Source organism: Anabrus simplex, chromosome 1 (assembly GCF_040414725.1).
Source record: "Anabrus simplex isolate iqAnaSimp1 chromosome 1, ASM4041472v1, whole genome shotgun sequence".
NCBI classification, from domain to species: domain Eukaryota; kingdom Metazoa; phylum Arthropoda; class Insecta; order Orthoptera; family Tettigoniidae; genus Anabrus; species Anabrus simplex.
In genome coordinates this window covers 1,207,704,182-1,207,717,798 of record NC_090265.1, presented here as the reverse complement: position 1 = coordinate 1,207,717,798, position 13,617 = coordinate 1,207,704,182, and the positions used below count along the sequence as shown (strand labels likewise).

The following is a 13,617-nucleotide window of genomic DNA, read 5'->3' as shown; positions in this document are numbered from 1 at the left end:
ACCCCTTTTTACGTTCCTTCAGGCCTAAAATAAATTTCATCCAAAAGCAAATTACAATGACTTTCGCGTTCATTCAAAGCATGTATGTATAGACAAGAAAAGGTTCCACCTTATCAATACAACTTTATTATTGTAAGAATTAACTTACAGGACCGGTTTCAACTTTTAAATAGTCATCATCAGCTGTACATGAATACCTTTACATTTGTGTCAAGCATTAGTTAATATGCCCTTTTCTAAAGGGAGATGCCATAGGGAAGCATTATGTTTATGTGTCCAAATTGGGCATGTTGAATGTAAAATGGTTATATATTATAATCCAGGTACTTAGGTATAGAGCTATCTCTTTCAGGACTAGAATTTTTTTGTAAAACCTAACTTAAGTTTAAAGAGAAGAACATCTTTTCATAATAAATACATAAATAACGTGGTCAATAGCAGTTGTTAACTTGTTAGAAATAAAGGCTACGTAAACGATCACTTAATTTTAATACTCTACACTGAAATTAAGTAAGAATGCGATACACCTCACGATATGGGAGAGTGCATAACTGATTTCTGAGGTTAGATTATATTTTCTTGTGTCCGGTTAAATTTCGGTAAGGCTACACGCATCTAAATTTATAGTGAGAAGGTCATTACTTTTCTACTGAAGCTTGATATATGTTTTCATGGTACATACAGACTTAGGTTAGATGACGCTGTTTGAAGAAAACTGGAAAGTTTGCCAAAGAGTCCTCTGGAGTGATAGTATAATTCTTTTCAGAATGAAATTAAACAAATACGTTCAGGTGGTACTGGATTTTTAAAATATTAAAAAAAAAAATCGAGCAAGCTGTAGTATGGATATCATCCACAAAAATGCTTTTGAACAAACTTATCGCCGTTTCATACCGATTTTAATATGTACAGAGTTTTCTCAGACTTTTACGAAAAGTCGAATATAACGACAATCCGTTATAGCTAGTAAATGTTTCGCCGTTATGAAAACTCGCTGTAAAGGACTTCTACTGTAGAAGTGAGTTATTAAGCATAATTTTCTGATAACACTCTTAGATAATGAATTTGAGGTTACACTTGACAACATGCGAGCTGCGACTGCGATTTTGGCCACCATTCTGAAATGGTCAAAACTTCAATTGAACCAACTGAAATGATCGAGAAAAAATTTGGAAGGTGCGGGCTTTGCGCTACCTCTGCATGCTTAAAGAAGGGGGTGCCAGCCCACTTTCGGATAGATTTTAATTTTGTCTTCATTAGTAACGAATTTCACAACATTTTCTAAATCCATAACTAGGCAGTCCCAAGACAAATATGCACCACAGTAGGCAACTTCAGACGATTATATTTCTAATCCAGATGTAGGCTATCGGACGACAAATATACGCTAACCTTCACTGTACCATTCAACACAAAATCAATTTCTGATTTCTGAATGGAATGTGAAATACAAGCACAAAAAGGCTCACATTCCTGAGGCTAACAGCTTGCTTCTTTAAGGTGCAGCTTATCCTGTAAAGTTCAGGAATTCAAGGCCTTTTCCCATTATCACGCAACTGTAGTGAGGACACTTTCTAACTCCAGTTGGAAATCACGTTCCTTTCACAAGGGATGACAGATAACATTTTTAGGGCTAGGAAATATGTGATTAAACTAAGCGGTATTAACGAAAATCATGACGTGGTAAGTGAGGTGTTTTTATATCGATTTAATAAGATGAGAATCAGGACTTTGAATTTACGACATGCTAAGGGGGAAAACTTGTTAGTGAGGAATGCACTAACGAGGTTCCGCTATACTTTCTTCGTTAAATAATTTACATGAGATACATCTATTCCAGAGCTTCCACAGCCTATCTTAGAAGTAAATGTTTTCAAATTTCGAGTCTAATACTTTTGTATGCAGCAGGGAAGGAGAAGTATATTGTTGCAAATCAAATCAAAGTTGTAGAACAGTATCCGTTAGCTTTTCACACGGATAAGTTAATTTGTTCTTTGCAGAAACTTAATTTGTCACAAACTTTCTGGTCATCAGTCTCATCCTTAATATCATCTATCAAGTTACTCGAAGTTCGTAATTTGTCCCCCATTTTCCGAGCCCTTAATGGAATGTCCTGTTGAAATATCAAGATACGTAATTGTTTGAACTGAGACCATTTACAAACTAGAGAAGATTTACATACTTTTAATATACGTAAGTTATCATTTATCACTAAATCATCTTTAACAATAGTGAAAGTCAATTCAGGGTTAATTCTTTTTCTTCTTCTTTTGAAACCACATTTGATCACTTTAATCAACCCTTTGGTTTGTCGATTTCTTGGTAGGAGCTGTCCGAGCCTCGCGGTCCTCCCAGCACTTCTTCATATGTGTTGATATTCTTGCCCTTTTTTGTGTAGAGAATAATCTAGTTAGGATTTTCTTCTTTGTGTGTGTAAAGTGGACAGTCATATATTTTAAATGCTGTGTTTACTTTTTTCTTATCCATAGTGTCATCCAGTGTAAGGCCAATTTCTTTCAAATCCTCCCTAATTTCTTTTATCCATCTGCATCCAGTTGTAGTATTTTTTGAAGCAAGATTATACTGCACTAGCTGTTTCAGAAGTCGCAAATCTGGTATTCTCAGGATGTGGCCAAAGTACCCTAGTCTTTTCTTGCGCATGGGTTCTAATTTCTGATATACAATGTTTTGGGTACTATTCAACATTGCCCATCTTTTTGATAGCTTTTACTGATACAAGTTCTTCCAATTTGTCTTTCAATCTTCTGCAGTCAGGGTTAATTATCAATTTCTATTTTTGGAAACTGTTTTCCATCAAACTAACTGTAAATAAACGTAACTGGTTATTGCTTACTTTCGCATACACATTTTCCACTTCAGATGCACACTTTACTGCAAAATTCCTTGTTACTTCTTGGAAGCCTAATGTTGTCTAGTAGTTCCTCTTCTTTCTTGGAATTTTGAATGTGTTCTTCTATTTCCTTCTGCCTTTGTTCAGGATCTTTTCATTCTTGAGGCAAAACTTAGATAAGTTACACCAGCAAGTTTTCAAAATTTATGGGTATGGCATCGTTAGTTCATTTTAACCGATCATATTCAACAGTTAGCACAGAACCATCAGACAGTATCATCAAATCTTCCTGCACTATGTACCTTTCATCAAAATGATTGATGCATAGTAACTTTATAATTACTCCTGTGGATAGCTCTAAGTCATATCTGAGATTTTGTGAGATCTTTACGAAATGAAAATACACTGACGCATTTCTACGATCATAGCTACTTTTACTACCCTGGACGCAACAAGTAGATGGAATATTCGGTCACTGTCGTGTAATTCACACTCGAATTTAACGATGTATCACATCACTACATCACTACATTCAGATATGATTAACCACATCAAGAACAGAATGAAATTATCGAAGGAACAACAGGCAAACAGCCAAGATTGCTGACAGGAAATAAGGGCATGAAGCAAGGCGCTCGCTTGCACCACCCACACTGGTGACATGGCATCTCAGGTGGTGGGGGAGCAGCATGGCCTGTATATCTAGTATGGCCTTGAGCAAACTATTGGCCTCAGGAAAGTTCAAATTTGCTTGATGGTTAGCAGTGGTTTTGCTAAATAACCCAGTGAGCCTGTTTGTGTATTTCACATTCCAGTCAGATAAGAAATAAATTGACAAGAGGGTCCACTTTTTCTGAGATAAACTTTGATTTGCCTTATTCAATTTAAAGACAGCATCATAATGATGAACACAAAGGTCATGCCCATAACTTTTGTTGTTATATGTACTTTGATGTTATAATATTGTTCCTACAACAGTCTTTCTGCTAAATAGATGTGTTTTAGTTATCACATGATCTGCTTAATTTTTATTTTGGCTGATGATGGCCACTAAGTGTTTGAAACTAGTCTCATGACTAATGTAATACTATTTAATTATAGTATTGAAATTTATTTCTTATGATTGCATTTCAATATGGAACAGAATGAAATTTATAGCCTATAACAATTCCAGTCAGAAGTTAAATTTATTCTGAGTTAAGTTGTACACGGATTAGAAACATAATCGTGAGAAGTTTAGTAGTATGGTACATATTTGTCTTGAGATAGCCTAGTTATGGATATGGAAGAAGTCATGAAAGTCATGAAATGGCTTACTAATCACGATCCTACATTCAGGAAGTGGACACGCATACGCAACTATAGCATGTAGAGTTGGTGCAAATATTAAATCTCACACCTTCAACTCGAGTCGGTCTGAATCAATGCCAAGTGTCGCCGAAGTGTTGTTGAATTCAAGACAGCAGCCAAAGTCATTCTCTCACACATGGAGGTTCACCTCCGCCCACGGTCAAAGAAAACGATGTTTAACAATCCACTGGTATGAAACATGAGGCTTCAACTAACAGTTCAACATAACATGTATCCTTGAGAATAATATACTAATGCTTTAACGGGCCCCAGTGCGAATATTTTCATATTTGTCTTCTCATATTTTTTGACATTTTAACACACTGTTATGAATTAATAAGCCCCAATGGAAAATGTTTTCATATTCCTTATCACTATTTTTGCACCTTTTAATAATCTCCTCTGATCTTCATAAATGGTACATAAAGTTTGAAAACAAAGCATGAAGTATCAAGGTGGTCCCATATCCCCAGTTGGGCAGTTTTTAATTGGGTACTGAATAGTATGTTCAATACAGTAATTATGCAAGTTAATACCTGAGCCCGTCCCCAAAAGCCTGTCTTGTAATGATTAGGATCTCGGGGCAGTGAGGCTTCATATAAGATGCTCGTGAGTCGTGGCATGACTAAGTCCACGTCCATCATCATCAGCATGGCCTGGAAAAGAAAATGTTAATGAAGACTAAATAAAAAGGGGAAAAAAGGAATTCATCACACATGGAAAAGCATGCTAATAGGCAGTAACCTAACAAGCTTATGAAATTTTACTCAGGTTCATTGAAATCTGAAATTTAGAAGATCATAAATGCAATTGGAAAGTCTTGAATAGTAGCTCAGCCCAACAACTAATCATGAAAACCTACAATTTACACCAAGAGCAGTGCTAATCTAAGCCATCTGAATCATTCAAATAAATATGCAAATGTTTGTTGAGGAAGCGTGGGCAAAAATTAGAGACCCTGACCGTATTATTAGACGCACATTGAATTTTTTACATAATATGAGTTTAGGAGGTATAAAAAGCAACTAAGATTATTTTGATCCATCTAAAGGAAGCAATGTAATTTCTTCAACCATTACAGATAAGCCACAGAGTTTTAATATTAAATTTATTATTATTATTATTATTATTATTATTATTATTATTATTATTATTATTATTATTATTATTATTATTATTATTATTATTATTATTAATTTTACTGGTCAAATTGGACCACTTGAGTCTTCCATGTACACTTTTTCTTTGAAGGTTGTACTGTTTGATTCTTCCTGTCTGCCCAGTACTTCCTCATTAGTTCTGTCCGCAGTGTTCTTAATTTTCTGAAATCACTGTAGGCCTTCTGTGCATCATTTCAGTTGAAAATCTGTGATTCATAAAAAGGGTAGTAATTTTATTCTTGTTCTCGCATCTGTAATTTCGAGTCCAACTGTTTTGAGATCCTCTTGAATTTCTTTGATCTATGCCCTCCTGTCTTCCTTCCCAGATTTCTCATCACTAGTTGTCATAAAATCCTGTTTTCTGGTAAGATTAATTAATACTTTTTCTTCAAATAACCCTTTTGAGCATACGATAAATCAACTTTGGTTACTTTCCTTTGCATTCAACTTGCTTTGTTTCCGAACTTCCTTCATTTTCTGAGAATGTTGTTCCTTTTCCTCTAAGTCCATTTTCTTCCAGTTGATAATTTCTTTCTCCGCTGCAATCCTGCCTTTCGTATTACTTCTCTGAAACATGTTCTGTTTTCTATCGCATTTATTTTAATTCCAGCTTTTTTCATATCATTTTCAATTTCATTGAACCACATTGGCTTGGATTTGTAACTGTTTAATAAGATAAAGATTTGTTTAGTTAGTCTATTGTTACTCGTTCTAAAAATGTGTCCAAAAAAAAACTGGTGTCGTCTTTCCCTCATTACAGCTGTCAGTTTTTCAACTTTCAACTTTTAAATTCTATTTGACAGCAGTCTAAATTCGGCATTGTTGTTTCTTATAGGTCACAGTATTTTTCTCAAAATTCTTCTTTCAACTTTTTCTAATTTTTCAAGATCCCCAATTCTTGTAAGTTTAAGAGTTTCTGCAGCATATAAAATTTCTGGCTGGGCCACTGCTTGATAATGTCTTAATTTTAAGTTCCAGGATAGAGATTTCTTATTGTATACATTTTTTGTCATATGAAACATCCTTTCCATTTTGTTTACTCATATCTATAGCTACTTTTTTTTTTTTGTGTTGTTTGTTATCCATTAATAATAATAATGTTATTTGTTTTACGTCCCACTAACTACTGTTTGAGGTCTTCGGAGACGCCGAGGTGCCGGAATTTAGTCCCGCAGGAGTTCTTTTACGTGCCAGTAAATATACCGACACGGGGCGTTTGTTATCCATTCTCCCAGGTATTTAAAGAACTCTGACTGAGACATTATGTTATTGTTAATTGTGATTAATTAATATTAACGTTTTGTTAAATGTTCAATAAGCAGAACTAGGCCAAACTTCTCAATACTTTGTCATGCCACCTTTATATGTTATCAATGATACGATTCGGCTTGGCATACTGTTAATATAAGCTTGTACATTGTCCTGCATATGTGGATGACGATACCAGACTTGAATAATCTTTTCAATGAAACTAATTTTTGTGGTGATTTGTTTCTTTTGCCGCTTCCCTTTCCACCAGCTCCCAACATTTTCTCTCGGGTTCAAGTGCAGCGAATTTCCTGGCTAGGGTAACAAAGGGACATTTTCTTCCTGCTACATGGTTTTTATTGATTGCACTGTGTGGCATGGAGCTCCGTTTTGCATAAACACAAATGGTTCTCCATTAAGTAACAATTTTTTATACGGGGTACGAGCCTCTTACTTAACACCTCCTTGTACTGGTCTTGCGGCATTGATCCCTCAACCACATACAAACGTCCAGTGCCTTTCCCACTGATGACAGACCAAACCATGACTCTGATGGAATGTTTCACAATCAGGATAGTACTTTTCAACAGGGCACCTTCATACAAACTGAGATTTATTTGCCAAAGTTTTGAATGTGGACTCGTCACTAAAGCAAACCTGAAATAAAATGAAGTAGCCATTAAGATTTGATTAAGGAATGGCCTTGAACTCAGAAAATACATTTACCACTACTGCATATAGGCAAATACTGTACACTTCAATGATACTCACCAATTTCCAGACGTCCAAATCTTGATACTTTAGCTCCTTTGCCCATGCAAGATGTTTTGACTACATAGCAACAGTTAATTTTGGCTTCCTTAATTCATTTAGATTTCAGCTGATGCTTAATTATTTGGATGATTTTATTTATTGATTCGCTATTGTATCATTTATATTTGGCCATTTGTATATTTAAGTAAAGAAGGAAAATCCAAGAAAGATTAAGCAATTTCCCCTTTTAAAAATGCAAGTGTCCACCACATAACTAATACATTTAAGAGACAGAATCTAAGAATAGCTTTCAAAACTTCCTGTTAAAACTCAACCCTTTTGCACAATACCAAATCCATCAACAAAAACTATAAATACAACCATTCAGGTGTATACAGAATGGAATGTACCGACTGAGGAGCAAGTTATGTGGGACAAACTGCCAGAAGTTACATTACTCGTTACACTGAACATATTGCAACCGTATCGGACAGCTACGGGATTCTCTCGGTCTCAGCCGGACACGACTTCACGACATCGCTATCGCCGCAATACGAGGTTCAGTGACCATACTCCGTAATCATCTATATAACATTTGAAGAACCGTATTGCAAATTTACTCCTGAGCCTTGTGGTGATTTTTCTACCTGGCCCACTAGCAAAGTCAACAGTAACTTAGAAGACAAAATACTGTGTAGTCGACATACTTTGTCCTTGTGACAGCCTCCGCATGGCGGAAGTTGTAATAATAAAAAATAACATGTAGTTAAATAGATAGTTTGCCCCTTTCCTACTTTTATTTCTTCTCCATGTGGTGCTTCTCAACGCAAATTCCAGGATGTAGTCCAAGTTTCTTGGTGCAGGTGTGGAAAAAATACAGTTTCACTTCTTCAACCCTTTTTCTGCCTGTTACTGCACACTGCACAATCTCTGGAATTTCCCTTGGTGTTTGAATATATGAAGTTAGGCTCCCCATTCAGCCGTTCTTCATTACTGGTTGATGGTTGCCGTCTCTTGTTGCCGTTTCGGTTACGCATATCATCAACCAACTCTCGTACCAGTTCTTTCCTGTATTGCCTTTACCTCAGTGGCTTCTGTTGCTGTGATTTCCTCTCCATGTTGAATAATAAGAAGCTGTTCACCACACAAGTATCCAGCAACCAGAAGAAAAGTTTACATCACCATCTGCAAGATTTCTGCCCAAAATTATATGTTGACGTATAGTGGACAGATATGTCCACTCCTCCTATATGGTCAGTGCATTCACAAATCATTACAGGTTTCAGAATAGCATCAACATCCTTCCTACTTTTAGGTGTGTATTGCTGCATGCTGATATTATGCCAAGTACTCAACAGTGATACAATCCTTTTGTCCTTCCATGAAAGAGCAACCATTTTATCTTCCTTCCTGAATGCCACATCATGCTGCTTCATCTTCTTCAAAGCGGTTGATTTCACTTGAGTTGGCAATCCTTTCCTGTTTGTATTCACTGTTCCCATTATGTGAAACCCTAATTTCAGCAGTTCCTCTGCCAGATCACAACTGGTATAGAATATATCGGTGTAGATATGGAAGCCAGCAGTACCATTGATATTCTGAAGCATCTGTTGACATAACTGAAGAACAATTCTCGTTGTAAACAGATGATTCGGATGTGTTAGTGCATTTCTTGTGAAAACACCGTAGTATGGAATGAATGAGCACACAAATGCTGTCTTTGAATCTGCTGCTACAAATATATGCATTCCCCACTTAGTCGGTTTCTGGAGATGGTAACACTTGAAAATGATGGGTCCTTTGAAGCCCACCGTGCTTTCATCTATAGAAATATTATGCGCTGGAACATAATACTCTGTAAATTTCCCTTCCAAATAGTCCACTACATTATGTATTTTGTCACCCCTAGTTCTAGTAGCAGCAAGACTAGGAGAGCACACATGAAACATCCAAAAAATGGTTAGAAAACTGTCTCTGGAACACACATCTTTGAAAAATGAGCCTTTGTCTACCCAATCTTCAGCAAAATAAACCTTTATATCTGCTTTAGGATTCATGCCCATATTGAGTGCCACACCAAGAAAAGCACTCATTTCTGTGATTGTCACATCAATCAAATTAGCCCAGATGCTCCCCTCTCTCTCAATGGTGTATTCATTTGTATTTTTTCTCTTGCATAGCGGTTAGTCTCATCAACAATTTGTTGTAACAATTCTTGCAAAAAAAAAAAAAAAAAATAGTTTAAAAAATTCAACGGGAGTAGATGGTTTCTTACATGCAGGAGGTGAGAAGCCACCAATCAAAGTGTGTGGTTTCTTTACAAAGTTTGGATCAGCTGGACAATAAACTCTTCAACCACTGTCTGGTTCACTACTATTTGATATCGCTTTCATTCTCACTTTCAACTACTTCTATTTCACTAGAATTGTCATCATCACTCTCAGAAACATCGAATTCACTGTCCACAACTGATAATTCGTCATCACTGCTGTCAATTTCATCTAAAAATCGAGCTATATCAGATGAAGTAGCACTACCCTGTCTGCACGCCGCCATTTTCACAGCTGGCTAACGTAAACAGCTCATTATTTATTTACCTGTAAAACTCGTTAAACAATGTTTTTAACACATTTAGCAGGCTGTGACACTGCTAAAAGTTCTATACAATAGATACTACAGATAGCAGCAGCATACGTAATTGCTTCACGCACATAAATATTTACCATGGAAACAGCTGGCGGGTATATTCCGACATACGTCCAGAACAAGAAACTAGGATGTTAGAAAATGTCTGACAGTCATCTGCTGACGGTTAATGCTGTTAAATACAACAGATTTTCTTCAATAGGGCAACACATGGCAAAGTCAAAACACAAATTTTCTGATATTGAAGGTGATATGAAAATCTTGGAAACAACTTCTAAAGATACTTTTCTCAATATTATTGAAGAATTTTACATAGAGATGGTCCAATTTGTCAATCCAAGTCACAACCTTAATGAGATAACAGATAAAACAAATATTCTCTATGATGAAACTACATTACTTAAAAACTTCTATTACTTGAAAAACACCAATAAACAGCAACAAAAACACGTGATCAAAATCCCGCAGGACCCATCCCCCTACCCAAACTACTCCTCCACGTCTCCCCCCCTATCCCTCCCACCTTCCTCTCCACTGTGCCAAGCATTAGCCCTCGCCGCACAAGGAGCAGTACGCAGGACGCCTCCAACAGGACTACAAATAACCAACCTGACAAACGAGAGAGTAAGTCACACAGAGATTTCTCACTTACCCACAATATTCAATATGTATTCTCTAACACTACCTTTCTGTTTCATTTTAGACATCCCACACAACTAGAAGACCGCTAACAACAGCTCACAATTTAAGCACCTATAAAAAGGGATGTTCTCACCTATTCCAACTATACAACAATATACAAGCAACAAGACATCATACTCAGCTTTATATCAATAAGCACTTGCGTTTAAAGTGGAACAAGTTTTTAAACCATTTTACTTCAATACTGCGACAACCTTGTTTGCACGAAATTTTAACCACTCTCATTTTACCACAGATTTTTATACAAACACTAGCAGCTATCCACACTTCGCTCGCACAGATTTTGTAATTTGTTAAAAGTAATCGTTCCTCAGTACAGTACTAAGACATTATCTGAAAATTGCTACAGTATAAAAACTCACTGAAAAATTCAGTTTCATTTACCCCAGAAACTCTTTGCAAACCACGTTTGTGGTATTGCCTTTGGGAACTAAGATGACCATGCGACATAGATCTGTACACGTGAGAAACATTCTTCTCCCGAGTTCAAAAAAATGTTTCTTTATTTTTAAAAGAGATTCCGAATACCTATCTCCACATCTGTAACATCTTCAGTTTTTGAGATGTAAGTATCCCCATAAAAATTAATTCAACTCTTTTTCCACTTCTTTTCACCCCTGTTAAGTGCTTTTGTCCGAAAATAAAAACATGTTCCTGAATTTTTAAAGGACTTTCCAAATACCAGGTTTCATGTCTGTAACATCATGTCAAGTTTTTACTTATATTCTGTAGATATATCAGTACTCAATTTAAATAAGTTCACCCGCTTTTTCAATTCATTTCATCCCCTTAAGTGGATTTTCTGAAAAATAAATAAAAGTATTTCTTTATTTTCAATAGAGATTCCAAATACCTGTTTCACATCTGTAACATCTTCAGGTTTTGAGATATAAGTATCCACATCAAAACAAATCAACTCCTTTTTTCACCCCCCACCCCTAATGTCTCTTTTTTTTAATTTTTAAAGTAGATTCCAAATACCAATTTTCACATCTGTAACCTTTCACCTCCATTCACTCTCCCTCATTAAGCAAATTTTCCAAAAACAAAACAATATGTAGTTCTTAATTTATAAAGGAGCTCCCAAATCAATTAACAGGACTGAAACATATTCAGTTTTTGAGATATACGTATCCTCATATAAAAGAATTCAACTCCTTTTTGGACCAACCACCCCCCTCACCCTATTTGATCCTCTCACCAAAAACGCGTGTTGCTTTATTTTTAAAGGAGATTCGAAATATCAATTTTCAGTCTATAATATAAATTCGTTTTTGAGATGTAAGTACCCTCATACAAACAATTCGACTAAATTTGCAATTCATTCAAAATACCCCCTCCCCCCCAAGTTTTTTTTTTTTTTTTTTTTTTTTTGAAAGAAGACTCCAATTTTTATGTCTTAACGTCTTACATTTTTCAGATATAAGTATCTACATAAAATAATTCACCGCCTTTTTTTACTACTCTTCCCCAAGTTGATTTTCCCCCCAAAATGAGTGTTTCTTAATTTTTTAAAGGAAGACCAAATACCAATTTTCATGTCTGTAACATCTTCAGTTTTTAAGATATAAGTATCACCATAAAAATAATTCAATTTCTTCACTTCCTTTCACCCTCCCCACTTAATCCTTTCAAGGGACCACATAAAAAAAAACTTCTTAAAGCAGGAAACTTCTTAAAAGGGGTAACGCCCAAAAACTTATTCTGTACTTTGACATACATGTGAAACACACAGCCGACAGATTTCCTTGTTTGTGAACAATACCGAAATAGGCTGATATATATGAGCTGTTAAAAGAAAGCCACAATATAAATACAGTATTAGAATATCACGACATGTATTTTTGGAGATAAAGTAAAATACTGTAATTGAACATACTGTATTATAAAAATTCTTGATAAGAGAAAGGAACATATTATATAAAACCTTGTACAAGAGATAAAAGAAATACTAAGAACATGAAAACGGTAGATGGTGACCATACTTTATGTAAATTCCATACTGCATTAGACATTAAATACATTTCCAAACACAACAATCTAGGCTCCTACTTGGAAAAGAAATTGTCCAGGGTTGACTGTTTTTAGGTTTTTACTGCTTTCTTGAACTATAAACCACCGAGCTGGATAGCTGCAGTCGCAAGTGTGGCCAGTATTCAGTATTCAGGAGATAGTGGGTTCGAACCCCACTGTTGGCAGCCCTGAAGATGGTTTTCCATGGTTTCCCATTTTCACACAAGGCAAATGCTGGGGCTGTACCTTAATTAAGGCCATGGCTGCTTCCTTCCCATTCCTAGCCCTTTCCTGTCCCATCGTCACCGTAAGACCAATCTGTGTCGGTGCGACGTAAAGCAACTTGCAACAAACTATAAACCTCCCACATTCCCTTCCATGTGTTCTGAGGCACACTGACTGAACTTTCCATAAACCGCCTCAGTTTTTCACACCCCCCGACATCTTCAAGTCAACAGCAGCAGACGGGACATCGCAACTTATTCTTAGAGATTCTTAGAACCTATTCATAGGCCTATATCGCCCCTGCATTCCTACTAGTTGTCACGGCCACGGGCGTAGTTTCTGGCTGTGTTGCAAGTACCGCATGGACAAGCCGATATTGAGTTTATTTTCCTGCTTTAATCTTCTTCATGCTAAAGGTTATGAAGAAAAGAAAAGCAGGTTCGAAGTTGCAGAAATGAGTGCATGGGAAAGTATTGGGGTATTACGTGCGAGTGATAAAGGCACAGTAGCAACACTAACACATCTAAATGTAAACAGTTTCTTTCCCCGCGAGAATTTTATTTCATGTCTCCTCATCCTTGTGCTACGTTCTAATAATGCAATGTAATAATTACGAGTGACATGATAATACAATGTTTAGCTCGTATAAAGGTAAAAATAAAAATATCT

At 36.1% G+C, this 13,617-nt stretch overlaps 1 protein-coding gene across 1 annotated transcript in view; it reads right to left on the bottom strand.

Moving 5' to 3' along the window:
• Positions 1–13,617, bottom strand: part of puf (ubiquitinyl hydrolase 1 puf) — an 870,156-nt gene that overhangs the window by 466,919 nt on the left and 389,620 nt on the right. Inside the window, exon 22 of the mRNA XM_068225443.1 lies at positions 4,738–4,857. Coding sequence (XP_068081544.1) covers positions 4,738–4,857 — 120 coding nt within the window. The remainder of the gene's footprint in view (positions 1–4,737; positions 4,858–13,617) is intronic.